Raw genomic sequence first — 27,848 nt, forward strand, 5'->3', positions numbered from 1 at the left:
CTATTTTTTGAATTGGAGATGAAGATGAAGCTGATAATAATGATGGGTGAAAAGGTGCTCACGTGGAATCCCTTAGTATAACAACCGTGTAATTATTGGAGAATTAGAAAAAATAAATTAGTTGTGACACGTGAGAGGAAAATGTATACCTCATTGCTCATTAAATATATTTTCTTGGAATTAAGAAGTGACCATCTAGCATTAGAGCATTCATAATAGATTCATTAAATCATCTTCTTAAACAAATTTTGAGAAGGAATTGGGAAAATACAACTTTAATCGTACTCCTTATCCATCTTCTAAAATAGGAAGACCTCTAGGAGCTCCTAAATTTAAGAAGAGAGAAATGACTCCTAGTGGCTCCCTATAATATAATTTAATACTGTTTTATTTTATGCATAGTTGAAAATAACTTTTGTGTGTTTTTAGCTAAATTTTAGCTAAAAAATAAAGAGCATGATTATAAATACTATAATAATTTTTATTTTTAGAGTTTGAGGGTTGAGATCAGTTGGATGAGGAGTTGGTGGCAGTCGGTGTCAATGCTGGTAAATGTCATTTTAATTTGGTTTCTTTTCCTTAATCATTATAGTTGTTGGAGATTGGAATGGATGTTTTTTAATTACAATGGGTGTGTTGGTGGAAAAAAAAACTTACCTATTCATGTCTAATTATTATTTTTATTTAAGTCGTAGTTACGTAAAGAGAGATATAAAAAATAGACATTTAGTCGTAGTTACGTAAAGAAAGAGATATAAAAAATAGACTATCAAACGGAGATAGTAAGTAATTTCCCCTACGTAATATCTAACCCAGTAACCCGAGTCATAATCCACAACTACGGCTCCAAATTTATTTGTATGTGTACAGTTTAATTTGCATGCAGATTGATGAAGCTTAACTTGTAAGTTGTGAGGTTGTCTGCCACTAAATGAAGGAACGCAGCTACGAAAAATAGATGTGCGATCTATTTTAAACCATATTGTACGCAGCCAGCCAGTCTAAACTCCACAAGCTTGAGGCTACAGTCAAATTGATGAACAAATTATGAAACAGACAATAGAGGACATTCAAGAAATGAAATCAATGACGAAGAAGAGGCCAAAATAATGAGAATAACAATAAAACGACAATTTTTTTGGTCTGATAGTAATGAAACGACTTAGGAATTCAAAAGTGTCGGCATTGTTATGTTCAAGAAACTCAATAAGTCTTGTTTGGTATGCCGAATTGGATTGGATTGGATATTTTCAATTACATGGATATGAGTCCTAGTTATTTTTTAATGGACTTAAATATGTCTTGAACCGGATATAGGCCTTGAATCCAAATCCCCAATATGAATTAAGGATCATGAAGATTTTTTATTTTTTATTTTTTGAATTTTCTCTTTGTTTTATAAAATTATTTTTTAATGTCTAGTCCAGTCCGGTGTTGTACCAAGCAGTGAATATGATTCGTGAATGTATAGTATGGTCCCAGCCAATCAAATCCAAGAATTTAGTCCTATCATGTCTAATCTTGATCACGAAATGGAGCCTTATTAGGAGAAACACTTTGTAAAACAAGGATAATACTATTTTGTTATTCAGGTTAATCATTGCATGTTATGCATGATAATTTTTTCAAATGGTAGTTTATAATTGGTTGGAGATAACAAACAGTGCTCTCTCCATTTCATACAAGTTTTTCTAGAAAGACCTCATAAAGTCAGAACTAGATATTTAAAGAAATCAAAAGGATTTGTACTTTTATTATTTTGGAAAACAAAGGAAGAAAAGCTGCTGTATTTTTTTGAATTGTTTGCAAATTACAACCATGTCATCTTATAGTCATCAATCTTAATCTGGGACCTAGTTGGATGAGCATATGAAAAGACAAAATTGTCCCACATGATTGTTGTGAATGACAAATCATCCCGCCAACTGAAGGTAACCGCCGTACCAACTTCCCTCCGCCGGATTAAAGGCCATGTTACGCACAACTGTCATCCACGATTCTCTGTGTGTAATTATTCATCAAAACGACGGCGTAACATTCCAAGCAAAACCAACCATCACATTCCTAAGCGGGGCCCCACAAGGTTAAATGCCCACATGCAGTCAACAGATCGGACGGCAGCTGAGTGATTAGTTTGAAGACTTGACCCCGCCTCTGAACACAGAAACAAAGACGAGGTCGTTATCTCTTCCTCCAGCCTCGTTCATATTCACACAATTTTTAGTGTTTTAGGACTCTCTCTCTCTCTCTCTCTCTACAACCTCCAACATTGTTGTTAACGTTGATCCAACAAATCTTAACCGTCCGCGGCGCCAACCCCATTTTATAATTCAAAACTTTGATTACAATTGGCATTTGGCAGCAAGAAGAAAATTTTGGCACTGCCACTGGGGGTTTGAATTCCCCATTTCAAATTTTCCTGCGAAGCACTCTCACATTTTGTTGCTTAAAAAATTCGAAAGTCTTCTTTTTTTAAGGGTAAAACAGAGACCAAGTTGCTGACACGTCTTTTCCCACTTTTGTTTTTTCAATTCTGATTCATTGCCTCATTGTAACTATACCTCACTGCTTTGAATTCAATTCACTACTTTTGCTCTTTTTCTTTTTCCTGTTTGTGATAAGGTTATGCTTCTCTTCTTTCTTTTTGGGTTGTGAATTGTGGTCTTATATATCCTGCATCACTTTCTGTGTATTCACTTCTGTTGTCCATGTCTGGTTTTTATGTTTGAAACTTGACAACCGTACGTGCAGGTTTCTGGGTTTATTCATTATGGCTTGGAGGAATCTGGGATCCCTTTGTTCTTTTTGGAATTTCCGGAGTATCTTTCAGGTTGGTAAATTGAAAATACTTTTGTTGCTTTTTTGGTTTATGTTTGTTTATTGCATTGGGCTAGCGACTACCAATTGAGTTTTGGCAGATTTTCACTTTATTGAGTTTTGGTTATTATTATTTTTAAAATTATTAACAAGTTTTACTCTTTTGGAATTATGTTCTGCAAAGAAGGGAAAAGAACAAAAAAAGAAAGCATTTGGAACTGGAAGTTGTACACTTCTTTGCAGTTGCTCTTTTTCTTCATCTGTGGATGTAGTTTTAGAAATATCGTTCTCCAAATCAATATTGCCTCTTTGCCAAGGCATCTTTATTGAGAAGTGTTTGTAGTGGACCAAATGAAGTCATCAGTTTGTTTGTTCTAGCAGAGCAGAACCACAGAAATTGAACTGGGAACTCACACAATCAAATCTCATGGAGCTGCACTTGCAAAGAATCACATGCATGATTGGCTTATACTGCTGCTTCTTGCAGTTATAGAGGTCATCTTGTTCATCATTCAACCCTTCCACCGTTTTGTGGGAAAGGATATGATGACAGACCTTAAATATCCCATGAAAGGGAACACAGTGCCTGTGTGGGCTGTCCCTGTAAGTATTCCCCTTCTTCTTTTAGTCCTACTTCCATTTTCGAAGAAAGAACTTCTGCTTTAAGATCCTATGCCAGTCATTTTACAATGATAATTTTTTCTTATTTTCTGTCTGAGCATTGTTTCATTTAGTTGTATGTATATTTGATAGCTGCGAGTATATAGTGCTATGGTTAATGAGATTGATTCTTCTATTGATGCTCAGATGTATGCAGTTTTGTTGCCTATTGCCGTTTTCGTTTTGTTCTATGCACGTAGGAAAGATGTCTATGATCTGCACCACAGCACTCTAGGTAATCCAATTGCTTTTTTGTCTTTCCTTTAATTTTTATTCACCTTGAAACCCTTTTATTTACTAATGTCTCTATGCATTAATTTGGCTATATATCTATCTACTAGAGCAGGCCTCTTATTTGCTGTGCTGATTACTGGGGTTGTCACGGATGCAATCAAAAATGCAGTTGGCCGGCCTCGACCAGATTTCTTTTGGCGATGCTTTCCTGATGGAAAAGATGTATGTTCCATTGGTTCCAAATCCTTGTTAGCCTTAAATCCGGGAGTTCATTTTCTTTAGATAAATCCACATTAGACTGGGGGTTTTGGCATCAACTTTTTCTGTTTCTTTGCCTGTTGACTAATGCTACTAATTGACATTTCAAGAGATCTAAAGTAAAGGAGGTTAGAGTTTTGGCCACCTAATTGTATGTTAGGAAGCTGTTGTGTGATGTGGGCACAAACATAACACTCAAAAATTTTCATTTATATATGGGAATATGAGTTGCGTCGATTTTGATCTTTATCTATTTTTCACTACTGGTAGGTTTATGATCAGTGGGGAGGTGTACTGTGCCATGGTAAGGATAGTGACATAAAGGAAGGACATAAGAGTTTCCCAAGTGGTCATGCTTCATGTAAGAAATGCTTTCTGCACCATTATACACTGTTTCATTCAATTCGGATCCTTATACTTCTACAAAAGGCAGCCTATAATAAATCCATTAATCTGATACAGTTTAGCATTGCTCTGCAGGGTCCTTTGCAGGTTTAGGCTTTCTCTCATTGTACTTATGTGGAAAGATTAAAGCATTTGATCGGAAAGGGCACGTGGCAAAATTGTGCATTGTCTTCCTTCCTCTACTTGCTGCATCTCTTGTTGGCATTTCTAGAGTAGATGACTATTGGCATCATTGGCAGGACGTGTTTGCCGGAGGCCTTTTAGGTCTGTTCATTCGCGATCTCTTTTCTCTAATACTTTAATTGTAAGAATGTTAGAGCTTTATACATGGTTCATATTTTGCAGGACTTGTTGTGGCTGCATTTTGTTACCGGCAATTCTTCCCTTCCCCTTTTAATGATGAAGGTTGCATAATTTTTCCTCCTTGCATTTCTTTTAGAACTGAATTAGATAGTTCAGTTTTCCTAAATATTCTTTTGAATTCAGGATGGGGTCCTTATGCATATTTCAAAGCTTTGGAGGAGATGCGGAGCAATTCACATGCGGCCAGTCCTGTGAATGCACTCAGTGTGCAGGTGATGGGGGCTCAGAATGTGACTGAACGACGTAGGCAAAATGGGGATCCATTTGCAGCATTATCCGCAGACCGCTATACAAGCATTAGGCTGGATGAAATAGAATCAGGGGCGAAGTGATATTTTTTGTACATGTTGTTGCTTTGTTTAGGTCCGCGTATTGCTTGCTTGGAATATGTAGATACCAGTTGAAAGACAAACAGTGTAGACTAGAAGTTAGTTTTAGCACCATATACAGAGCTTAGTTTGATATTGATAGTTCTGTGAATCCATTCATGCATGCTTTATATTTCTTGGAACCACAGAATGAAGCCACGCTTGCACAATGCCTGGTTGTGTTGTTCTGGTTGGCCTGACAATATTTCCTTGGATCAAACTCTGCAATTTTTTATTATGAAGAACGATACAATGTCACGTAATGTAGGAAATGAAAGTATAAAGAATAGAGTATAGTACGGTATCTGGGAAGTGATCTGTAGTCTCTACGGTACTGAGTACCGCCTGTTTGAGTTAGCTACTACTGGGATAGGCAGATTATTAGTAACAGTGATGGAAGAAAACATCAGCTGTAAACTTGTAATAATTGTATTAATAATAAGACATGCTAATCAGCTAATCCTTGGACCTTTGACCCCATGATAGTTAAAGTTTAGTGGCATTCCCTGATTAGGTCTCCATTATTCAACATTATAGTTGCTTTCTGAGCTGTTCACCCACTGCCAATTAAACATTTCCATATGAACATGGACCGATCCAATTTCTTGGTTTCTTCCATCCATTTATTTATCAAATACCAACCAATTATGAGGCTCCAAATTGCCACTAGCTTTTCTTGTAATTTAATTTAAGTTTTAATCTAATCTTGTTTATCTTCTAATCCACAAATGGTCTGTTGCCACCTAACTCCGTTCCTTTACCTGTGTAAAATAGTAAAGGTAAAGTACAAAGATGATTGAACAAGAAAAGAATATGGATTTTGGAGATGGATAGATATATAAAGAGATTGTTGACAAAGACTTGGCAAAAAATATTAGGGACAATTTAAATATTCAAGGGACAATTTAAGCACCGAAAAGAGCTCATATTCACTTGAAAAACACATTGCTTTTTGCACGTTTCAATCCCATTTGGGTTGCGAGAGAGTCAAAGGAGTATTGCCTCCCTCTGGCAAGTGGCCTACGACCAATCTTTCATCTTTTTTAAATTCTGTTTGTATGTTTTGTTTTGTGCATCACACAACCCTTTTAAAGGGCAAAGAGCAAATTAAAAAAAGAGTTTTCTATTTAAATCCCATACTTTTTTTTTTCATTCAAATACTTAAATCATTAAGTTATAAGTTTTATTATTATGTAAAAAGACAAAAAAGGTCATCAAACTAAATACTTAACCTTAATACATTTAAACACACACCCCACTATTCTTCATATTAAGTTTTAAGAAAATACAAACTCTTTTACACCCTATTACCAGATTACTTTCTCTTTCAATTCAAAAAACCTACTACACTTTCATCTTCTCTTCACAAACACTAATCTCAGTTTTAAATATCCATGATCTAATAAAGCCACAATATAGTTCACATGTACGAAGAAAAAGAAACTTGAGTAAAAGACGATGAGCATGATCAACAACCTAAACAAAGAATAAATAAATATGTCAATGAAGTGTCCATTAGCAGAATTTAACCTTTTAAAACATTTATGTTACTAGACTTTTTTTATGTCACTGCAGTGTCCATTACCATTAAGACAATTACAGCCATACGAGGGGATGCCATAGCAACAAACTTGAAAAAAAAATTGTGAAATTTTGGGAAGGTAGTGAATTTTCTTAAAAATCATGAAATTTTGAATTAGAAGTTTGGGTGAACAAAGAGAAGTACGAGATTTAAATAGAAAAACTATTTAAAAAAGTCTCAAGCAACCAAAAAGAAAAAAAAATTTATAAAAATTTCAGGTTAGATCAAGTGGTGAGGGAGGGTGAATACTTACGAAAAGAATGCCTTAGCTCGAAATGGAAATTAAAAAAGAAAAGATTTATCAAGAAATTAAATTCCATGTTAAAAAATGTTAACATATGCTATATTAATAGAAGTTTGAAGGTTAATATTGTAAACCAAGTATCCTTCTCGTGTATAGTATATCTAGTACTTGGGTTAAGGACTGGGCCTATACCTGATCCCCGGGACAATTATCAGGGTAGGAGCAAACTGGGGTTGATCCCAGTTGAACCCCCTCTGATGGTTAAGTCAAAAATAGTAGAAAAGGTGGAGAGAATTGATGTAGGGTTTTCAAGGTGAGAATATTTATTACCTTTATTCATAGATAGATGATGTGTATTTATAGGGGGAGAATGAGAGACAAAGATACTAAGGAGATATTTTCCTCTCCCATTCCTCTGACGTGAGTTACATTAAATGCCCCGCTTCTGATCGCCATACTTATCTGACTGGGATCAGGTGGCGAAGTGATATGTGGCATAAGATGGAAGGTGTATTAACTGATCTCTTTCCATTGCCAGGCTTTTGATCAGATTAATGGAGTGATTTATTCGACACCCATGATCAATGTGCTTCTGGCCCTACGACACCACCGTAGTCTGATCGGTATTTTGGGTGCTCGGGCTCCACTCACCTTTGGTCTTGTCAAGCTCCAACTGGGAGGCTCTCTACCGATCTCCGAGGGTATCGAGTCTGATCGGGTTGGTGTATATGTAACCCGGCCCACCAATGGCTACGCGGTTTTATGCAATTAGTTCGGCTCATAGCAACAGTATAGGCCATTAACAAATATTTTAAAAACCGCGTCATTTTTCTTTTTGCCGGTAATACAAGAAGCTTTTGTGGAAGCCTGGATATTTTCATTTGAATCCCCAACTAATTTGTAGTAGATGAGATGTTAATGAATTGCAAATTATGAGGCTAAATTCACGCCTAAGCATGCTATTATTAGTTTTTTTTTTGTTTTTTTTTTCTGATAAATAAGAAGTAATTTACAATGAATTGTACATTACTTTTGATCGCTTTGAAATTTAGATTTATGTCACCATCCGCCGTCCCCAGCCAGCAATCAGCAAAGCAAACAAGCCGCGTTTTGTCTCTTTTAGTGAGAGACAAAATATAAAACCCCAAAATAAATTCCAAATTTTTTTTCTTCATTTCTTCTTCCTACTTCTCTGTATCTCAACTGTAGGGAGTCGGTGATCCACTGCACTGCACCCAAACCAAATTGACAACTCCGTTGTTATTTTTTCCGCTTCACGCGGCTTTCCATTTCAGCCCCTCTGTTTCGCTCTTCTTCACCAAAATCCACTCCCCTGCCACCTTAAAATCGAACCCAAAACCACCCCGCTCTCTCTCTCTCTCTCTCTCTCTCTCTCTACGAAATTTACACGTATGTCTCTCTCTCTTTTAGTTTTGTAAATTTTTATGCACAATGTATGCTTTCGTTAAGAATTGTTCATTTTGTTTTTTTACTCTGCATGTATGGAATTCGATGTTTATGTATGTGCATTTTATTGTAGTTTATTTTTTCTTTCGTTTTCTGCGTTTTCCCCTAATGTTGGGTTTAAGCCTACGTTTAAATTAAGGAAAATAAAAGAAATTGGAAAAACTCAAATCGACCAAGCCGAAATGTTGAGTTACATTATATTTGTTGTTTTCTTTTCCCTCTTCTTCACCTCTGCATAAATTTTATTGTTTTATTCATTTCTATGTCGTATCAAAATATTCTTGTGCGGATGAACCTGAGGCCATGAGATTGAGTTTTCCCTTGATTTGAATTGCCAAGTGAGATTAAGAGTACATGTTTCTGTGAGTGGGCACAGTTACAGGATATCTACATAAATTTGTACACTTTTCTAATTTGTTACTGTAATATTGCCGACTCCCCCTTTCCCTCTTTTTGTTGTTGTTAGTTTGAGTGTTTTTATGCTCCAATTTGCAGCATCATTTCCATCAACTTACAGTGGTTTTATTCTTTCCTTTTCCAGTTAGTCAAAAAATGCCAGAAATTCAGTTGGGTTCTCACACTGTAAGATCTCATGGAGTAAAGGTATTGAGGATTCATATGCATGACTGGCTGATTCTACTGGTTCTTGCGGCGATAGATCTGGGTTTGAACTTGATAGAACCTTTTCACCGCTTTGTTGGAGAGGACATGATGACAGACCTGAAATACCCATTGAAAGACAATACAGTTCCCTTCTGGGGTGTTCCGGTACGTTTTGGTTTTGAGAAAACAATGTCATGCTGAGAAAATTTGCAGAAATCTGGATATTGCATGAGTCTCACTTTTGTATAGATGAGGCAAAAACCTTACTTTTCACTTCTAACAGATAATTGCAGTACTGTTGCCACTTGCTGTCATTCTTGTTTACTACTTCATCCGAAAGGATGTCTATGATCTGCACCACGCCATTTTAGGTAATTTTCTCCCTTTTTTGTTTGTTATTTTTCGTGATTGTTGCATTGGTGAATGGTGTTTGCATGTTGTAGTCTTTCAATAACACTTCCATTGCTCATTCAGGCCTTCTATTTTCCATCTTTATAACCGCTGTTTTAACTGATGCAATCAAAGATGGTGTTGGTCGACCTCGTCCAGACTTCTTTTGGCGTTGTTTCCCTGATGGCAAAGGGGTGGGCCTTCCAGTGCATAGAATTCTTATATATTTTGATCTTTTCTTGACTTAAACTTGGCATTTTTCAGTTCTTGGTCATGCTTGCTTATACATACATTGACATACAATTGATCCATGTCCAGGTGTTTGATCCAATCACAAAGAATGTCATGTGTACTGGAAGCAAGAGTGTCATTAAGGAAGGACACAAAAGCTTCCCCAGCGGGCATACTTCATGTAAGCAGTTTGATATTTCTGGAAAACTGTACATCGAAGGATTAGAGATTAGGGATGTGCTTAATGTCCTCTAAGGGAGAGTTGTATGCTGACTATCTAGTTTCTTTAGTTTATCTGCATATGTTTGACTTTGTATTGTTTTCTCATTTGCACTTTATCTTGATTTATCTGTAAAACCAGAAATTAGCCCAAACGTAAATCTGGTTGTCAACATGCAGGGTCCTTTGCAGGTCTTGGTTTCATTGCATGGTATCTATCAGGGAAAGTTAGGGTGTTTGATCGTAGAGGACATGTTGCAAAGCTCTGTATTGTCTTTCTACCATTACTTCTTGCGGCAATGGTAGCAGTTTCTCGAGTTGATGACTATTGGCATCATTGGCAAGATGTTTTTGCTGGCGGGCTTATAGGTACCTTGTCAGCTTATGGCATCATTGGCATGATTTTTTGAGAAAAACAAAAATGTTTGTCAAGTTTTTCATTCTTTCTTATATATATATATATATTGTGCAGGAATCACCATTGCTTCATTTTGTTACCTGCAATTCTTTCCACCTCCGTATGACACAGACGGTATGTACCTAAGAGTTCCTTTCTTAATGTTATCACTATGTGGCTTCCCTTTCGTTTTGTGTAACTCTGTGTTTTCATAGCTAAGGTTTTCTATTTCTACAAGTCCGTGAGTGTTTTTTTTTCTTTCAATGAAACTAAGTTAAATTTCTGTGCATTTTAATAGTCCACGGACATTGTTCTCAAGATTGTTTTCTGTTTATGTTGGATGGGCAGGTTGGGGACCTCATGCGTACTTTCAGATGCTGGCAGAGTCTCAAAATCGCGATGAGGCCTTGTCTCCCAATGCCAATAGTCTCAGTGTGCAGCAAACAGAGCTTGAGAGTATATACATCCAGTCTCAGCATGGTGTTGAAACATCACGAGGCTATAGTGGAGACACAAACCCCATTCTGAATGGGCGGGAAAGTGGGAGACACTTGAGTGTAGGCTGACTGTAGAGAAGAATAGAGTTAGTGATCAGGTGTTCATATTTTAGGATCGACGCCGTGTGAATTTCATACACAGATCTCAGAATGCAGATGAAATTTGGACCATCCTTTTTTTCTTGAGTTCTATTAATTGATTTATTTTGTTGGTGTTTTGAGGAGTTCATATTACATTGCTTCTGTTCCCTTTTCTTTTATACTGGTATATGGCTGGCTATGATCTTATATTTTGAAGTGACATGTATTATGTATAGCTATGTTTGAATGATATTATTCTTTTCTAGAAGCAGCCACGTTCAAAATTAAATGAAATTAAACAATCCTCAGGGTTCAGACAAAGGAGAAGAAACCGAAGACAGAACAGAACCCAGGATTTCCTTCATCCACACTCCCTGGTGCCTACCAGCCGCTTTCACATTTCACATTTCCAGAATTTAGGGTTGGTCAATAAGCAAACCTCAGGGTCCTACAGCTGGGCCCGGGCCAACACGGTGACACACGTGTGCACGTCCAGAAGAATGGTGGCGGTGGCCCAATGCCTGGTTGAATGGACAGGCCATCTTCTGAAAAAGACCCTGAATGAAGGAAGAATCTTCCCATTTCGATTTGTTGTAACATTTACATTTGGAGGTTCAATTTAAAAGTAAAACAAATGCGCCTCATAATTCTCTCTTTTAAATTGACACAATCAAATTAAACGATAGAAAAAAGTTTGATTTAAAAATAGGTATATGATTTTCCGACTCCCCTTTTCTTTATTTATACTCCCTTTTACTTTTTAGTCAATTTTGTTCTTTCTCTTTTCTATTTTACCTTTATTCTACATTAATTTCTTTTTTACTTCAATTTTATATTAATTTTTTTTCTTCAGACTTAATTTTTCAACTTGCACTTCATTTTTAGTATTTTTTTTTTCCATTAATCAAGTAAGAAATTAAATTTTTTTCCCCCTTTAATATTGAAAATGGAGTGTAAGTTAAAAAATTAAGTATAAAGAAAAAGAAATAATATAAAAGTGAAAAAAAAAAAGAAGGAAATTAATGTAGAGTAAGGATAGAATAGGAAAGAGAAAGAACAAAATTGATAAAAAATATTAAAAAGCAAAAGGGAGTGTAAGTGGAGAAATCAACTTCCTAAAAATAAAGAGTGCTGCTAAACGAACCTTAAAATTAACTGAGTACACCCTATGATCTAAGTACACCATAATATTTAAACTAAAATGTAAAATTAACTAAGTTTACCCTATTTAACTACCAAAAATACCCCCATTACATCCTAATACACCATTATAAAAACTTAAAATAGCTATATATATTGAAGAATTGGGCATCAGTGATACAGTGATCTGCTTGATCACAAGGTTTGCCTATGCAATGTTTATTTAGTACCTTCAATTAAATGGTATCTATTGATCTTGGCTCCACCTTTACATTATTATTTTTAATCATATTATTTGTTTGATGCCGGATCAATTCAAGCTCCATATTTAAAGTTGAGAACAAGCATAAACATGTTCATTTGGTGGCCAAGGGTTTTTATACAGTGTGAAGTGGAGTAACTGGGAATCACACTGTAGTGTCGCCCTTAAATTTGCAGCGTTGTTGGCCTTGGTTGGCTGGAACCTCATTCAAATTCAGAATCAAATGCAAATGGTTGGTTGGAACCTTTTTTTGTATGCGGAGTCACAAGTCTAGGACTCATATTTTTTCTTCTGTTTGAAAAGTTTTCATAAGAAATATAATCATTGTCATTAATTTTGCAATTCTATATGAATCAGACAGACATTGTGATAGTTGTCTTATAGTACAAGATCCATTCTTAACTTACCCATCTCTGGACACATTTTTTAATCTAGCTTGGCTTTATGGTTGGTCCCTCCCTAATCATTCATTTTTTATATTATTGAGGTTAACAAACAAACCCAAAAAAAAGTTCAATTTGGTTGAATATAGTGGGTAGGGTGTACTTTTTATTTTTTTAGAGTAGTGTGTACTTATTAAAATTATATTTGTTTCACAATTCAATATATCCTTTTTGGTCATTTTATATTAGGGTAAATTAGTAATTCAATAAATAGTTTGGTAGTAGGGTGTATTTAGTTAATTTTAGGGTGTTTAGCAGCACTCAAAAAAAAAAAACAACAGAAAAAAAAGGACCAACAAGATAACAACACTCCCCTTGTACCATGTAAGTAGGACAAGTTCATGCATTTCTATCAACATAACAGTGTAACATGTGTGCATAAGTTTTCGTTTTTGTGAATTATTTTTGCATATGTGTCAAATTTTAATTTGTAAGAAAGAAGAGTATCTCCTTATAGGGGAAAAGATAAGCTGTATCCCTTAAGAATTATTGTGACAGAATTGATGTTTTTTATTTTGCCTTGCACGTGGCAGCTGAAGAATATTGAATAATATGAACTATGAATTAATTTCTTCTGCATAGTATGAACTATGAATGGCATTTAGATTTGGATAGATAGCACAAAAATTTGGTTTGGTGATGGACTAATGATCACCTAATTTCCCAGCACTTAAGCACCTTTTTGTTGGTTTGGTGATGGACTAATGATCACCTAATTTCCCAGCACTTAAGCACCTTTTTGTTGGTATGTACGGAAGAGTCCTATTCAAGTCAGAGTTGGAGCATTAGACCCTAAATTATGGATTTGGACTTATTAATCAATTTAAGCATGAGAATGCATCGATAGCATATAATAATATACCATGAATTGGATTTAGTAAAAGCGTACTTAATCAAACTTATTATTCAATTTGCTACAACATTCGCCTCTTTGCCTGGTCAGACAGACAATATTGACCAACTACAATTGAAAACTCACTCGTCTCACATATTCAATGCCACCCCCATTTTGACCTAGCACCGTTTCCTCTCCTCCTATATAAACCCCCCTTACCTCCTCTCTTCTCACACTTGTCTCAATACTCAAAACATCTTTTCTTAATTTGAAGCCATTTCTCTTGACCTAATAAAAAAAGAAAGATGGAGATTGCTCCCGTTGCATACTACGACAACTTGAAGAGGTACTGGAGAAGGAGAAGGTACCAGAGGCTCAATGGTGACACCAAGAAGAAGATGAGGGTCACAAGGCTTGGCGGAGCCAAAACTACCAGAAGGATTTGGAAGCTCAGAAGCGCCATGCCAAAGCTCAGGCTGATGAAGTTTGTCTCCCCACTTAAGCTCTTGACAAAGTTCCACGATGCTTACGTTGACATGATGTATCGGATGGCCGGCAACGCTGCCAGTATCGGAGGGGTTTCGGGGAAGAAGGTTGCGAAAGCTCAAGACCAGATTTCAATTGCTTCATGTGGGGAGGAAGTTGATGGTAGATTGGTTTTGGAAATATACAAGAGATTGGCTGCTTCTCGCCAATTATTGATTGATTATTGAAGCAAAATCAGCTTCTTCAAATATTTGTGTAATCAAATTCTTTTATAATTTTATTTCCATTGATTTATCAGATTGGCTCTAGCTAGCGCTGTTTCTTCATTCCCTGAAGTAGTAGCTCACGGGGCATGTTGTTGTAACTAAAAAGTTGGGAAATGTACAAATTTTGTACTCATGGGATGGGATCCTTTCGAGTACTCAAGTCAATAAGTTATTGAAATTTTCCGTATGCCACTATAATTTTTATGTTTTCATAATTTAATTACATGTTTGGAGATAATTTTGTGATTAAAGTCAATATTAAGGGATTGACCAAAAAAAGTCAATATTAAGGTATGTAAACAAGCCTCCTCCCCTCCTATATGTATAAACCATCCAGAAGAAAATCTTTGACTATGCGGTTTGCCCGTGTGAGTCAAAAAACATGTACAAAGCGAATGCATGCAGACGCAGTTTAAAGATCAGATGGTCAGAATTTGTGGTCGATTCTGTCGGCAAAGAAGTGGAACCTTCTCAGACAAAAAATAAAATTTGGCCCATACGCCTAAGGCCCGTGATGTAGTGTCTCTTTTGGCCCAAGGGAGAGGAGCTCCAACAACATGACCAAATTATGAATTTTCCAACAGTAACCGTCACACTTAAACGGAATGTACGATTAAGATTATTTTGTATAGAGTATAAAGATATGTGTTGTACTGAGGTTTTTTTGAGTCTATTTAGATTTATGATTATCCTAAAGAATATAGGAAAGCCGTGCAGGCTGCACCAGCACAAGGCCAAACAAAACCAAGGAAAGGATCCTCCAGGTCCAGCAAAGATATAAACCCTACGCTAGTATTTGTTCTTGGTACGCATGGAAATGTGTTGCGTATTTGTTTATGTTTTATACGTTTTTTTGTTTGTTTTTGTGATAGCATATTATACCATGGATTGGATTTCGTATAAGAATACTTGATCAAACTTAATTATTCAATCATTAAAAGACTAGCCTTAAATTTGAAGTCAAACAGACAATATTGACCAAGTACACTTCAAAACTCACTAATCTCTCACATATCCTCTGATATTCTCATTCCCGGAATAAACCATAAGACCAAGCCTTCATTCATTGGGCACCCATTTTGACTTCGCACCCAAATTCTTCTCCTCCTCCTATATATATACCCTCTCTCACTTCTTCTCTTCACACACTTCTCTCAATCAAAACTCAAAAAACACAGTACTAGTGGAAATCAATTGAAATGGAGATTGTTCCGACTACGCACTACGACAACTTGAAGAGGTATTGGAGGAGGAGAAGGTACCAAAGGCTGAATGGTGACACTAAGAAGAAGATGAGAGTCACAAGGCTTGGCGGAGCCAATGGCAGCAAAACTACCAGACGGGTTTGGAAGCTCAGAAGCGCCATACCAAAGCTCAGACTGATGAAGTTTCTCTCCCCAATTAAGCTCTTGGCAAAGTTCCACGATGCTTACGTTGACATGATGTATCGGATTGCCGGCAACGCTGCGAGTGTAGGAAGGGTTTCGGGGAAGAAGGTTGCGAAAGCTCAAGACCAGATTTCAATTGCTTCTTGTGGGGAGGAAGTTGACGGTAGATTGGTTTTGGAGATTTACAAGAGATTGGCTGCTTCTCGCCAATTATTGATTGAGAATTGAAGCACAAGCAACTTCAAATAATTGTGTGACAATATATATGCAGTTTCAATTTCAGTGTTACCATAGTCAATCACTTGATGTTGTAGCTACAAAGTTTGGAATTGTAAAAATTTTGTACTCATGTGATATATATTTTCAAGTTCTTTTAAGTGATTGAAATTTTTGGTATGTGCCTACCTATGATTTTTATATTTTCAGAATTAAATTCCATGCTAGGAGATAACTCTCAGATTAAAATCAATCATCAGTGATGGATCCATTTTCTGAAATTTCAGCGCAAAGTGAATGCATTGAGTGATTGTTGTGATTGGAGAGAGAAAGGGTAACTAACAATTATAGAGACGAATACCAAAATTAAGAAAAGTAGGTGCGTGCGGACTTCAATCAATCAATTTATGACAAGTAAAAGGTCCTGAAAAGCAATATGTCTCTGATGTGCCCACCGCCCACCCACCAATAATTTTGGTGTGGGTTTAAGCTTTATGCAGCTGTTTGACTGTTAGCTAGCTATTTCTTATAACACACAGCTTCACTTTCAGTTTCAGAGGCGAATTAGTTATGAAATTCATCACCCCAAAAAAAATCTAAGTCTTTCAATCTGAAACTGATCAGAAGGCAACCCCAACAAGGACATATAACATGGAAGAAGAACAAGGCCCCTATCACCCTCTTCGAGATCAAGACGGAGAAGCCATTTCTGCCGATAACACTCGCTTGAAGCAGCTGGGTTACAAGCAAGAACTCAGTCGTAACCTCTCGTATGAAACCTTTACCCTATCCATCCATCCATGAATATTTACCTTCTGTTTAATTTGTGGAAGCACTTTTGACTTTTCTGGCACTTTTCCCACATCACAATCACATTTTTCAGTTCTGGATGAATGTATAAAAGTCTCTTCTTTTTTTTTCACAGCCTTGGACTTTTAGTCGTTGAATATCAGTTCTGATATTTCTGAAGCCAGACAGTACTCATAATTTAATATGATATGATTGTTTTCCAAGAAATTAAATGACATAATTTTGTTTTATTATTAGTTTGCTTGTCACACGGACTCAGTGCTTGGACAGGAAAGTTGTATTTAAACGTTGCTTGGGTTTCTTGCAATCCTTTTATTTTGCGTATTTTCCTGGCCGTTGTTTTTAAATATTGTTGATTCAAAAACGTCACATTGGATTGGAGAATGACTGACTTTGAATAAGATATAAACTTGACATAAATATCTGAAAAGTAGATTTCTCATTTGATTTTGATTGATATCTAAAAACTAAACAGTGCAGAATTGGGGCAGCCAATCAGATTTAGTAATTAGTATTTACAAACAACTGATAATAAAATAAGAAACGACACGGGGATCAATCAGAACAAGCCAACGCAAGAAATCTATTTAAAATGTGTGTTTTAGTTTAATTATGGAATCTTAAACAAGTCAACAAAAATCCAAATTCTACATAATCTCATGTAAATCGTTTTTTGAGGCCTTCGATTCATTCTGTGCTTCTTGTCTTCTTGTTGTGTGCAGGGCAATTGCAAACTTCTCGGTGACTTTCTCCATCATTTCAGTTCTGACTGGTCTCAGCACAACATATAGTATGGGCCTCACCTATGGTGGGCCCGTAACTTTGGTCTACGGGTGGCCCATTGTGGGCCTCCTCACACTCCTAGTGGGCCTATCAATGGCCGAGATTTGTTCCGCTTATCCAACTTCTGGTGGCCTTTACTTCTGGAGCGCCAAACTCTCTGGTAAACGCTGGGGCCCTTTGGCTGCCTGGCTCACTGGCTGGTACGTTTTTCCCTCTTTTATTTATTTATTTATTTATAGTCTCTGAAAAAATATTTGTTACATGCATGCTGAAGTCTTAAAGCCCTTAGATGAGGCACTATCTCACAATTATTGGATCAAACTAACCAATTTAATTCAATAATTAGTTAATTTAATTCAACAGTTAAGATATAGGACCTCATCTAAGAACCTTATCTAAAGCCCTCACTATAGAATTCTACCGGAAACCAAATCGAATCCTTGGAATATTTGATGTTTGGAATTTAAGTGGCTTTCACGTATCGTATATTGTTGGGCCAAGAAATCCTAAAGCCCATATAGATGAAGTGGGCCTGAACAATTCCTAAGTATTCAACAGCCGTTGGTCGGTCAATGGGCTATTACATATTTATTTTTTATTTTTGCATGAACCATTGGATTGGATGGATGGATCCCCGTTGTTATTTTAGACTAACATTGCTAATAATTTCTCGTATTGTATTACTATTGTGTTTGTCCATTGAGTGGTATTTTCAGGAATTTTTTTGAATTGCGTATTGTTTAATTAATCCCTATTACTTTAGTCTAATTGGAGGGTCAGCACATGGGCTACTTGGTCAATGATTCGGATTCTTCTTTCTGTGGCCGATCAAGATTCAAAATCCCATGTGATAATTGATACCTAAGTGACATCAAAGAATCTTATAATGCACCATTGATCTTGCATAAAAAAAAATAAAATAAAATAGTTATAATAAATGTTACATCTGTGATATTGTCTTGTACTAATATGGAATCTGTAACTGCTATTTATACTGTGCAAGCAAACATTATTATGTCGTTATAAGTTAGGTTGCAATATTTTTGAAACTCATGTGAAACTTTCGCAAACAATGCTGAAATAGAATCATTACGTTCCATAGGCAAAAAATCCAATGGAAGGCAAAAGAATGAAAAGCCAAGTCAATCAAGCCAATGTCCAAAGTCCATAGGCCACGTAGTAGCAATCTTCTCGGCGCGTCAACCTGCATTGCTTACTGGCTGCTCTGTTTGACCTTCGTGCCCTCAATCAAAAGCTCTCCTTTTCTGTTCTCATATGCCTATTTTATACTCGAGCTGCGTAGCCACTGACACTCTGTTTGAATCAATATTAGCCATATTAAGGCAAAACAAATTTCTCCCTGTCCCTTGGAATTAAAGAAAAATGTTGTCTGATGGTGGTGACAGAATGGCACTGCCATCTCATGTGGTCCCAAACGGCAGCGCTTCACAGGACTCCGGCCATGCCCGTCTCCATGAACTTGGCTACAAACAAGAGCTCAAGCGTGACCTCTCGTAATTTTTCCAAATCCCAATTTTTTCTTTGGTTTTGTTTTGAAAGATCTCTTCTTTTTCTACTTTTGAGGTTTTTTTGGTTTATGGGTTAGCTCGTTTGGAATTGCAGGCTGCTTTCAAATTTTGCCTTTTCATTTTCAATCATATCGGTGCTTACCGGTGTGACCACTCTTTACAACACTGGACTCAAATACGGTGGTCCAGTTTCTGTTGTTTATGGATGGCTTATAGCTGGTTCTTTCACCATCTTTGTTGGGTTGTCCATGGCTGAGATTTGTTCTTCCTACCCAACTTCTGGGGGTCTATACTATTGGAGTGCCAAGCTTGCTGGCCCAAGATGGGCACCCTTTGCTTCTTGGCTCACTGGCTGGTACCTTCCTCTCCTTTCAGTTATTCCTCATTCCTGATCACTTTTACTAACACTGTTACTCGTTTAGAATTTGATTGCCTAAAAAAGGACTAAAATTTTGGTGTTCTGTTGGGGTTATGGGATCTGGAGTGTCTAGATGAATATGTTGGTTGACTAGTTGAGCTTTATAGCTCCTGTGCATTATAGCTTTCACAGCACGTGTACCATGTTTAAGTAATCTTACGAGTGTGAATATCTTTCATTCTTCGTTTTGCTATGCTACTATGTCCTAGTTATCTGTTCCAGAGCTCTATAAGTCAGATTCTTGTCGGAATAGCTGTATAAGGTCAGATTCTTGATTGATGATGTGTAGTTCTTTAGATTAGGTTGATTTGGTTACTCACTATTTTGGTGGGGATTAACTCTAGGACATGCTCAACATGAATAGCTCTATCTGTAGATGAACTAAATTACGCATCATGACGGCGATAATGATCAATTTACTTTTGAACTGGGATGAATAAGTTTTAATAGAATTTATGTGGAATGCAAGGAGTAGGCTCTGGTGCTTCCGCTTTAGAAATTTTTTTATATAACGTCGAACTATCTTCACAAATATGTTTAAGATGCTCAACTCTTGTTCACTATACCATCTCAATCTGGAATTATTGAAGCCTTCAAATTTTATACTGCTATTGATGCATATGCCATTTTGTCTTGTGATGTTCTCAAACGCATGGGCTAGAATGGTGAAATTGTTAACTTGTTTATTCTGAGCCTAAAACTGAAATGTATATTACTTGCAACTTTAATCACAAGACGTTCCAAGTTGGTCTCTCTGCTATACTATTCTCTGATGACAGTAAATGGTTTTATGTTTTGCAGGTTCAACATAGTTGGTCAGGTAATTGTAAAAACTCTTATGTTGTGAAGTTTAAAATCGTTCAATATCCATTCTGAGGTTTGTCATGGATGTGATATTTCCATTATAAGCTCTAACTGCATTGCTACCTTCCAATTGCAGTGGGCAGTCACAACGAGTGTGGATTTCTCACTTGCACAGCTGATTAACGTGATCATTCTCCTTAGCTCAGGTGGAAGAAATGGTGATGGTGTTTCGGGAGATAAATATGTAGTCATTGGTATCCATGGAGGAATTTTGTTTCTACATGCTCTCATAAACAGTCTTCCCATCTCGTACTTATCTCTCTTTGGACAGCTAGCTGCTGCATGGAATATTGTAGGTATAACGTATTTTCAAGCCCTTTTCACTTTCCTAGTTTCTAATTTATTGCTTGAGGATGCCTATATCTTGGATTTCTTATCGCTATTGGAATACGCAGGTGTCTTTGTCCTTATGATTCTCATTCCCTGTGTTGCAACGGAGAGGGCAAGTGCCAAGTTTGTGTTCACTCACTTCAACACTGATAATGGGGATGGAGTCAACAACAAAGTTTACATTTTTGTTCTGGGACTCTTAATGAGTCAGTATACCATAACTGGCTATGATGCATCTGCCCATATGGTGAGTTGATACCTTCATTACTTTCAACTTAATTCACTTACTTCATAAGATGCAATCTGTAAGGATGAATCCTAAGATCTCAATCAGATGCATCCTGTTTGTGGGAGTGCAAAATTATGGGATTGTCAAATGCTACATAATATTTGTGTGTATGAAGTTGTCTTTTTTGTTTTTGGCTGAGCGAGTTGTATTTGATATTTCAACTTGAGTAATGTCATATTTGCATTCGCAATCTCATATAAACTCTAAGCGTTATCAACTAAAGTAAAGTCATATTTGCATAATAACTATTTTGTCCATATTGTAATGATACAATCACCAAATCAAACACAAGATGTTTGGGACTTAATAACGTTTTTAGCTCTTCTCTTTGTTTGATGGCTTAATGCTTGGTCATATAATTGTAACCAAATCTCCTTCAACTTCTGTTTCTAGACAGAAGAAACCAAGAATGCTGATACAAATGGACCAAAAGGAATAATTAGTTCCATCGTGATATCTATTATCGTTGGATGGGGTTATATACTCGGGATCACCTTTGCTGTTACTAACATCCCATACCTTTTGGATGAGACTAATGATGCTGGTGGTTATGCCATTGCTGAAATATTTTACCTGGCATTCAAGAGTAGATATGGCAGTGGAGTTGGAGGAATTATATGCCTGGGAGTCGTTGGTGTTGCCATATTCTTCTGTGGTATGAGTTCAGTTACTAGCAACTCCAGGTAAGCAAGCCTATTTTATGTCTCATACAACAAGAACCACTAGGGTTGACTTTAATCTCTCAGCTGCTCATAGTGCTTAAGTTTCTTCTCAGGATGGCTTATGCATTCTCTAGAGATGGAGCCATGCCATTTTCATCATTTTGGCATAAAGTGAATAAGCATGAAGTCCCAGTAAACGCAGTTTGGCTTTCAGCCTTGGTATCATTTTGCATGGCACTGACAGTAAGCACATCACTTGTTGCAATAAACTTGTATCTCTGTTTTTCCTGCAACTGCTAAGCATATGTTTATTTCGTCTTTGCAGTCTCTTGGAAGCCTTGTGGCATTTAATGCCATGGTATCTATAGCAACCATTGGACTGTACATTGCTTATGCCCTACCCATCTTCTTGAGGGTGACCTTGGCACGCAAATCCTTTGTCGCAGGACCTTTCAACTTGGGACGCTACGGGGTCCTTATTGGTTGGATTTCAGTGCTTTGGGTAGCAACCATCACGGTCCTCTTTTCGTTGCCTGTTGCCTATCCAATTACTATTGAGACACTCAACTATACTCCTGTTGCAGTTGGGGGTTTGTTACTTATTACAGTTTTAGCTTGGATCTTGCGTGCTCGGCACTGGTTTAAAGGTCCTATAACCAACATAAATGAATGAACTTGTGTATATTCAGTGATTTTCATTTCTTCCAATCATCTATAGAAAAAGATTATTTTTTAAGCAAGGCATCTGCTGCAATTTACTTCTTTTTAATTATATTAAAAGCTGATGACTTAATTTGTACAATTTACCCAATGTATGATAATACTCCAGATTATACCAATGGAGTCTCGTCTCACAGCATTCACAGAGATCTGGGGGAGATGGCATGCTACACGGTATGCATTGACCTCCACAGCTAATAAAACACTGAATCTGCTCGTTTAACTGAGAATGGAGTATTTTCATATGCTCGTTTCAACGAGGCTTTATTGGTTTATATGGTGTGTGAACGCGGCAAATTTTTCGTTTGATACAAACTAACTTTAACCAACATAAAATTTGGAAAGCACGAAATCTCATATAAAAGGAAATTATCAGTTAAAGCTACTCTACTTTAACCTGCAGTATCTGTGAACTACCAACGTTAATTATGCCTTGCTTGAATGGAAAAAGGGGATGCACTTAATTTTTGAAGTCTGAATCAGGAACAACATTGTTCTGGTTGAATGCACCCAAAATCTATTTTTCTATAAATTAGTAAACTGAGTAATCAGCTTACAACTTAAGAGGAAACATATGCTTCGAGTTCATTGTTACTGAATTTTATTTGGAGAGACCTATTTTTCTATTGCGGATCGGTGCTGCTTTCAGAGGAAGTTTTTCTTAACCATTCACAGCAACCATCCACATGACCTGCATCTGGAGCTCATAAACTATAGAGGGTCTGTGCTATTTTCAAGTAAAGTTTCCCTTAGCCATTCACAGTAACGATCAGGATCACCTGCATTTGGTACACTGCCAACACAGCTGGCCTCCTGTGGGTCTTCTTCAAGCAGTTTCAACAGCTCATCATACTCTGAAAGGGGTTGGTTCTTGTTTGGTGAACTAGCCTCTCCAGCTGTAGTATCCAGCTTCTGGCTGCCATCATTGAAGTCTGCCGGAAATTTGTTTGGATTGGTTGCATTGCCTGAAGCTATCTGTTCTGGCACAAGCTCAAGTACTTCAGTTGTTAATCTTGCACCTTCTGTTGAAAACTGGTTCTGATTTTGGGAATCGAAGGGACCGGTCAAAGACGAAGTATAGTATTGCTCTTGATTCATGACAGAAGGCTCATTTGGGACCTGAAATGTGTTTCCTGATATGTAGGGAGAAGCAGCAGCCTCTGGAGTTATGTAGTTCATACTTGGAAAGTGGCTTTCACTTGTTCTAAACCTGTTCTCTTCTATTCCAAGAGGTTGTTGGTTCATGATTTCATTCATGCCAGCACCGTATCCAAAACTGTCTGTTTCCCTTAATTGGTTCAAATTTTGAAACTGTCCTTGAGTTCTTAAATAAAACTCACTGGGGTTGTTGGTATGATGATTTGTGTAGTGAGACAAGATTGTATGTCCCGAATATAGATTCTGCCTTCTGTAGTCATGATTGTTGAAACCAGCTACAGGGATAGGAGATGTGATCAAAGAATTTGGAGCATCTAATTGTGCTGTATTACCTCGGACTCCAAAACTTGATGTCCTTTGATCATATTGGCATACCATAGAACTTTGCTTTGCTGGTGGGAATTCATTTCTGTTGATGCAATTGGATAATCTACTTAATGAAGAAGGTAAGCTAGTTGTGTCAGTCCCACGAATTCTCTGAACTTGGTTTTTATATTTCTGGAAGGAAAGAATATAAATCCTTTTTAAAACGGTTAACAAGATTAAGGATATTGGTAATAATGCATGCAAGTTCTCAACTTGGAAAAAGAAATGAAGCAGAAAGGAAAACCATATAGAATGGATATCATGCTGTATGAAGTTTAATGGGCAGTAGAAGACAATGACAAAAAAGGTTAGAATTGAATGAAAATATGCATAGTATCATATAGCATAAACAATAATGCATGCTTTTTGCCATACGAATTTGAAGATTCAAACAAACTAGGAAGAGAGAAAAAGGCAGATAAAGAAGAAGCATCTAGCACAACGAAGTCGGTTATCTTTGCTTTAATATGATTCAACAAATGCATAAAGAATCAATCAATAGTTAATTGATGGGAAATGACTACTTGGTTCTTGAGATATAAGTAGATGAGAAACCTGCAGATGGCTTGCAACCTGGCGCACTGTTATATTTGGCACATTCATCAATTTTAGAATTGCTTTTGGACGAGATTCTGGATCCAAAAAGCAAACATTAAAAATGACAACTTGTTGGTACTTTTTCAGGGTGAAGCATACTGCTGCACCACAAAGCACATAAAAAATTTAGATTGTTTGCTGAGAAAGAAGACTTACTTAGATCTCCTAAGGCACTTAGAGCTGCTGTAAACTTGAGATGCAGTTCCGGAGTCCAAACAGCACGAGGCTTTTTATCGCCGGTGATGCCATTGCTATCCCGATTCACTTCTTCTTGCTCTTCTTTATCATCAATTGGTAGCTTTATCCCAGAAGCTCCTTGGGCGTTGCATGTCAACGTGCTAGTGTTTTGTTTGTCAATGTCCAAAGCATGTCCAGTGGCAAGGCTACACTCACCACCAGCCCCATTGCTTTTAACACCTCCAAGGGGAGGCCTAAGCACATCACCAGCCTCATTTATCTTCATCCCTTGACAGTCCTTTCCACTGTTCATTTTCGTTCCATAATTTGGTTTATGTTTGTACTTCATTGGGGTTCTAATCTTCCGGTACACATGTTGCCACACGCTTTTCAGATCCTCCAGAGAAATTGGTTTCTCGAGGAAAAAACAGGCTCCTTCAGCTAGGGCCTTCTTGGCTACATTAACATTCATTTCGGAGGACATGACTGCATGGAAATTCAAGTTATCAAGCAGCTACTACACAACAAGAAATTTCTGTAAGCCAAATATTCCAAATAGAAAACTTAAGATAAATTCAAAGCTTACATATGACAGGGATCTCCTTCTTGTGCAGTACACGCAGAAAAGAAAGACTGTCCATATCTGGCATGTTAATGTTAGCCATTACAAGCTTATAGTCATCCTTTTGTTCCGTAATCATGGACAAAGCAACAGATGCCATCTCGGTTGTGGTCACTGGAAGAAAAACACAAGACAAAGTTGAATTCCATTCAACATGAAGATTAACCAAGTTGCAAAGAACAAGCATCAAGATCAAATCACTTTGAAACTGTGAATTTATATCAAAAAGTATATATCCTCTCTATCCAATATGTTTTGATTGTCCTTTCCAACCATTTCTATATCAGTTTTCTTTCATGGATTGCCTCAAGATTTATGTTCACAAAACAAAATGTTTAAACTTTTGATCCAATATCAGTTATTTACATATAGGATACAAAAAAGTATTTGTATGCGTTTATGCACACAGCCACGCAAATAAGATGAAAATTGTCAAGGAAGCACATTGTGATATATTAACTCTTAATATTGTGTTATAGACATAAAGCCACGTTTGATGTCTAGGATTAAATTGGATTGAATAACTCACAAGATTCAAGGTATGTTGATGCAAGAAATGAAGATAGAGTTGAATGATTTTTCATTTTGTAGGGATTAGAAGGGATACATATTGATATCATATCATTTTGTGGGGATTGGAAGGGACATAACTAATCCATCTTCTACCTTCACCTTGAACAAAATTTTAAGATTGGCCTTGATTTCTTCCATCAACAAATCTACTGAGTTATCTAATCAAATCTAATCTTAGACACCAAATGTGACCTATATGTATACATAAAATACAGGAATATTTATGTAAGCATGCCAATCTTATTTGAAAGATAAACAGACCACCATATATCTGTGCATGAAATTCAGATTATGGAATGAACAAATTTTAAAACAAATTATGCAGAGACACAAGAAATGTTCAAAATTATGGCATGAACAAATTTCTTCATGTATATTATTACCCTTGAATGAGTATTGTTCAAGCGTTGATGCTATGCACATGAGGGAATATATGTCATGATCTACCAGAAGGATTTGGAGGTCATGTGCAAAGCTAGGGAGACCATTAGTCTCTGTACGACTCATGTGTTCCATTGCCACCAGAAGACTTAGGACAAGATATGTGAGTGCAACAGAGAAAACAGGGGACCCCGAAGCTTGAATCTGAAAAAATGAATTAGATTCAGAAGCTTAGTGAGAGAGAGAGAGAGAGAGAGAGAGAGAGAGAGAGAGAGAGAGAGAGAGAGAGAGAGAGAGAGAGAGATTGTGAAACGAGGCTTAAGCATAAACAAAGACGAAATGTTTTTGTTGAGGAGTTCTCTTATTTATATGGCAATCAATATCAGTCAACACTGTGTGACTGACCAATTAACATGTTGTTGAAACTTGAAACTATGAAGAAGAAAAAAAAAAGACACAGAAATCTGCCAAATCTTAGTAAATCTTAGAAATTTGCCATAATATAACTCACATGTGAGCTAGGCTGCTGTGTGTGAACTAGAAAATTATTTTCATATCTGTTTCAAGGTTCAAGAAATGACAGATTCATGTTCTGCATAATTATAAAGGAAATGTACTATAAAAAAGTTATGAACATTTTCCTTAATTCCACATTCAGAAGTTTTGACCATTGAGCTTTTTAGGTAATTCAATTCAATGTCCTTTGACATGCATTCTTATGAATTGAAAAAGGACAAAAGCAGTGAAGAAATTCAATTTTCTTCTGAGGTTCATGATAGTTTCTGTTGCATATACTTTTCTGCAAAAGCTATTTGCACAACTGATACAAGAAATTTGTTTATGAGCTCAAAATATAGAATTCAATGAGTCACGAGAGAAATGTAGGGAATTTTTTTTTCAGAAAGAGGCGGTTTACATGGAATGCCTTTTCTTGACATATGTCTAGAAATGCCTTTTCTTAAAAAGGATAATATTTGCTCCAAGAAATAGCGAGTCAAATAGTTAGTTATTTGGGATTTAATGCGGTTTATTGAACTTAATTTGCTACACACTCCCTTAGAATTGACTGGTTTTATTTTGAAAATGGATGATCTCTACATTTCATGCTGCAGTGCAGCTGAAGCTCATTAGGGCAGTTTTTCCATGACTCAATACCCAAGGAATAAATAACGAAAATAACTTGAAGAAGGGTGTGGTCTTTTACTAAGCATTGAGCAATTAGTTTAAATATGATTCACAGTGAACAACTCGTTTCCTAGAGCTAAATTGGCTATTATATTATCAAAACTAGCATCTTTGCCCCTTCTGTCCGCCCTAAGGCGCGAAAAGATGTTTTAGTTAAGTGCATGTAACGGATTTTCAAAAATTTAACCACCAGTGCGTTTTACTTTATAAATACATTAGCCTCTTGATCCGCGTTTACGCGCGTACCATTAAAGCCTTATATATATATTATAATAGCTATGATTACATATATTTTTTTTACATATTTACCAACTTTTATATATATATAAACTCCTCTCTTTTTTCTTTCTTTCTGATTATATATTATTTTTCACAAATTTTTTGTCTTTGTTTTAATGTGCACACACTGTTGGATTAATAGGTGAGGCACAAAACCTCAGCACATGGATGAAGCCCAATTTTGGAGTTGGGTTAGGGCCAAACCCGATCTGTGTTTGATTGGCGGGACACTAGAAAAGAAAACTTAAATTGA

General features: G+C 36.6%; 6 protein-coding genes across 12 annotated transcripts; 5 read left to right on the top strand and 1 right to left on the bottom strand.

Moving 5' to 3' along the window:
- Nucleotides 2,235-5,289, top strand: LOC18793307 (lipid phosphate phosphatase 2). Of its 6 annotated transcripts, none has more exons than XM_020555438.1 (9): nucleotides 2,235-2,478; nucleotides 2,752-2,830; nucleotides 3,196-3,420; nucleotides 3,625-3,712; nucleotides 3,824-3,933; nucleotides 4,240-4,330; nucleotides 4,450-4,638; nucleotides 4,720-4,779; nucleotides 4,861-5,289. In XM_020555438.1, exons 2-9 carry the CDS (start codon nucleotides 2,771-2,773, stop codon nucleotides 5,067-5,069), a joined length of 1,032 nt encoding a protein of 343 aa, XP_020411027.1. In that variant the 5' UTR covers nucleotides 2,235-2,478; nucleotides 2,752-2,770; the 3' UTR covers nucleotides 5,070-5,289. The 6 variants fall into 6 exon arrangements, with proteins under 6 accessions (XP_020411027.1, XP_020411030.1, XP_020411029.1 ...); XM_020555441.1 differs by having other exon boundaries at nucleotides 2,238-2,478; nucleotides 3,199-3,420; XM_020555440.1 differs by lacking the exon at nucleotides 2,235-2,478 and adding an exon at nucleotides 2,485-2,622.
- Nucleotides 7,245-11,079, top strand: LOC18794037 (lipid phosphate phosphatase 2). The gene is made up of 8 exons (XM_007225635.2): nucleotides 7,245-8,341; nucleotides 8,940-9,166; nucleotides 9,285-9,372; nucleotides 9,476-9,585; nucleotides 9,710-9,803; nucleotides 10,022-10,210; nucleotides 10,314-10,373; nucleotides 10,587-11,079. The coding sequence occupies exons 2-8, from the start codon at nucleotides 8,951-8,953 to the stop codon at nucleotides 10,802-10,804; spliced, it is 975 nt and encodes a 324-aa protein (XP_007225697.1). The 5' UTR covers nucleotides 7,245-8,341; nucleotides 8,940-8,950; the 3' UTR covers nucleotides 10,805-11,079.
- Nucleotides 13,802-14,209, top strand: LOC18792078. The gene has a single exon (XM_007227497.2). The coding sequence runs from the start codon at nucleotides 13,802-13,804 to the stop codon at nucleotides 14,207-14,209; it is 408 nt and encodes a 135-aa protein (XP_007227559.1).
- On the top strand, nucleotides 15,184-16,032 carry LOC18793893. Its single transcript, XM_007226757.2, has one exon. It carries the CDS (start codon nucleotides 15,448-15,450, stop codon nucleotides 15,862-15,864), a length of 417 nt encoding a protein of 138 aa, XP_007226819.1. The 5' UTR covers nucleotides 15,184-15,447; the 3' UTR covers nucleotides 15,865-16,032.
- LOC18793166 (amino-acid permease BAT1 homolog) lies at nucleotides 16,268-22,334 on the top strand. Of its 2 annotated transcripts, none has more exons than XM_007222748.2 (8): nucleotides 16,268-16,622; nucleotides 17,385-17,645; nucleotides 20,194-20,212; nucleotides 20,333-20,552; nucleotides 20,652-20,833; nucleotides 21,269-21,558; nucleotides 21,651-21,780; nucleotides 21,863-22,334. In XM_007222748.2, the coding sequence occupies exons 1-8, from the start codon at nucleotides 16,504-16,506 to the stop codon at nucleotides 22,208-22,210; spliced, it is 1,569 nt and encodes a 522-aa protein (XP_007222810.1). In that variant the 5' UTR covers nucleotides 16,268-16,503; the 3' UTR covers nucleotides 22,211-22,334. The 2 variants fall into 2 exon arrangements, with proteins under 2 accessions (XP_007222810.1, XP_020424682.1); XM_020569093.1 differs by lacking the exons at nucleotides 16,268-16,622; nucleotides 17,385-17,645 and adding exons at nucleotides 18,500-18,959; nucleotides 19,069-19,329.
- On the bottom strand, nucleotides 22,969-25,277 carry LOC18789286 (two-component response regulator ORR24). Its single transcript, XM_020556978.1, has 4 exons — nucleotides 25,142-25,277; nucleotides 24,535-25,041; nucleotides 24,337-24,413; nucleotides 22,969-23,913 (listed from the first exon to the last, which is right to left on the bottom strand). Exons 1-4 carry the CDS (start codon nucleotides 25,275-25,277, stop codon nucleotides 22,969-22,971), a joined length of 1,665 nt encoding a protein of 554 aa, XP_020412567.1.

Source organism: Prunus persica, chromosome G1 (assembly GCF_000346465.2).
Source record: "Prunus persica cultivar Lovell chromosome G1, Prunus_persica_NCBIv2, whole genome shotgun sequence".
In the NCBI taxonomy this organism is placed as follows: Eukaryota; Viridiplantae; Streptophyta; class Magnoliopsida; order Rosales; family Rosaceae; genus Prunus; species Prunus persica.

Bases quoted from the DNA above. Each gene is read 5' to 3' on its own strand.
- LOC18793307 (XM_020555438.1), top strand. From the start codon at position 2,771: ATGGCTTGGAGGAATCTGGGATCCCTTTGTTCTTTTTGGAATTTCCGG. The intron at 3,713-3,823 runs GTAATCCAATTG...CTACTAGAGCAG, and splicing joins TCTGCACCACAGCACTCTAG to GCCTCTTATTTGCTGTGCTG. The intron at 4,331-4,449 runs GTAAGAAATGCT...ATTGCTCTGCAG, and splicing joins CCCAAGTGGTCATGCTTCAT to GGTCCTTTGCAGGTTTAGGC.
- LOC18794037 (XM_007225635.2), top strand. From the start codon at position 8,951: ATGCCAGAAATTCAGTTGGGTTCTCACACTGTAAGATCTCATGGAGTA. The intron at 9,373-9,475 runs GTAATTTTCTCC...TTGCTCATTCAG, and splicing joins TCTGCACCACGCCATTTTAG to GCCTTCTATTTTCCATCTTT. The intron at 9,586-9,709 runs GTGGGCCTTCCA...ATCCATGTCCAG, and splicing joins GTTTCCCTGATGGCAAAGGG to GTGTTTGATCCAATCACAAA.
- LOC18792078 (XM_007227497.2), top strand. From the start codon at position 13,802: ATGGAGATTGCTCCCGTTGCATACTACGACAACTTGAAGAGGTACTGG.
- LOC18793893 (XM_007226757.2), top strand. From the start codon at position 15,448: ATGGAGATTGTTCCGACTACGCACTACGACAACTTGAAGAGGTATTGG.
- LOC18793166 (XM_020569093.1), top strand. From the start codon at position 18,829: ATGTTGTCTGATGGTGGTGACAGAATGGCACTGCCATCTCATGTGGTC. The intron at 18,960-19,068 runs GTAATTTTTCCA...TTGGAATTGCAG, and splicing joins GAGCTCAAGCGTGACCTCTC to GCTGCTTTCAAATTTTGCCT. The intron at 20,834-21,268 runs GTGAGTTGATAC...TTCTGTTTCTAG, and splicing joins ATGATGCATCTGCCCATATG to ACAGAAGAAACCAAGAATGC.
- LOC18789286 (XM_020556978.1), bottom strand. From the start codon at position 25,277: ATGGCATCTGTTGCTTTGTCCATGATTACGGAACAAAAGGATGACTAT. The intron at 24,414-24,534 runs GTAAGTCTTCTT...TTTTGGATCCAG, and splicing joins AAGTGCCTTAGGAGATCTAA to AATCTCGTCCAAAAGCAATT. The intron at 23,914-24,336 runs GTTTCTCATCTA...CTTTCCTTCCAG, and splicing joins AGGTTGCAAGCCATCTGCAG to AAATATAAAAACCAAGTTCA.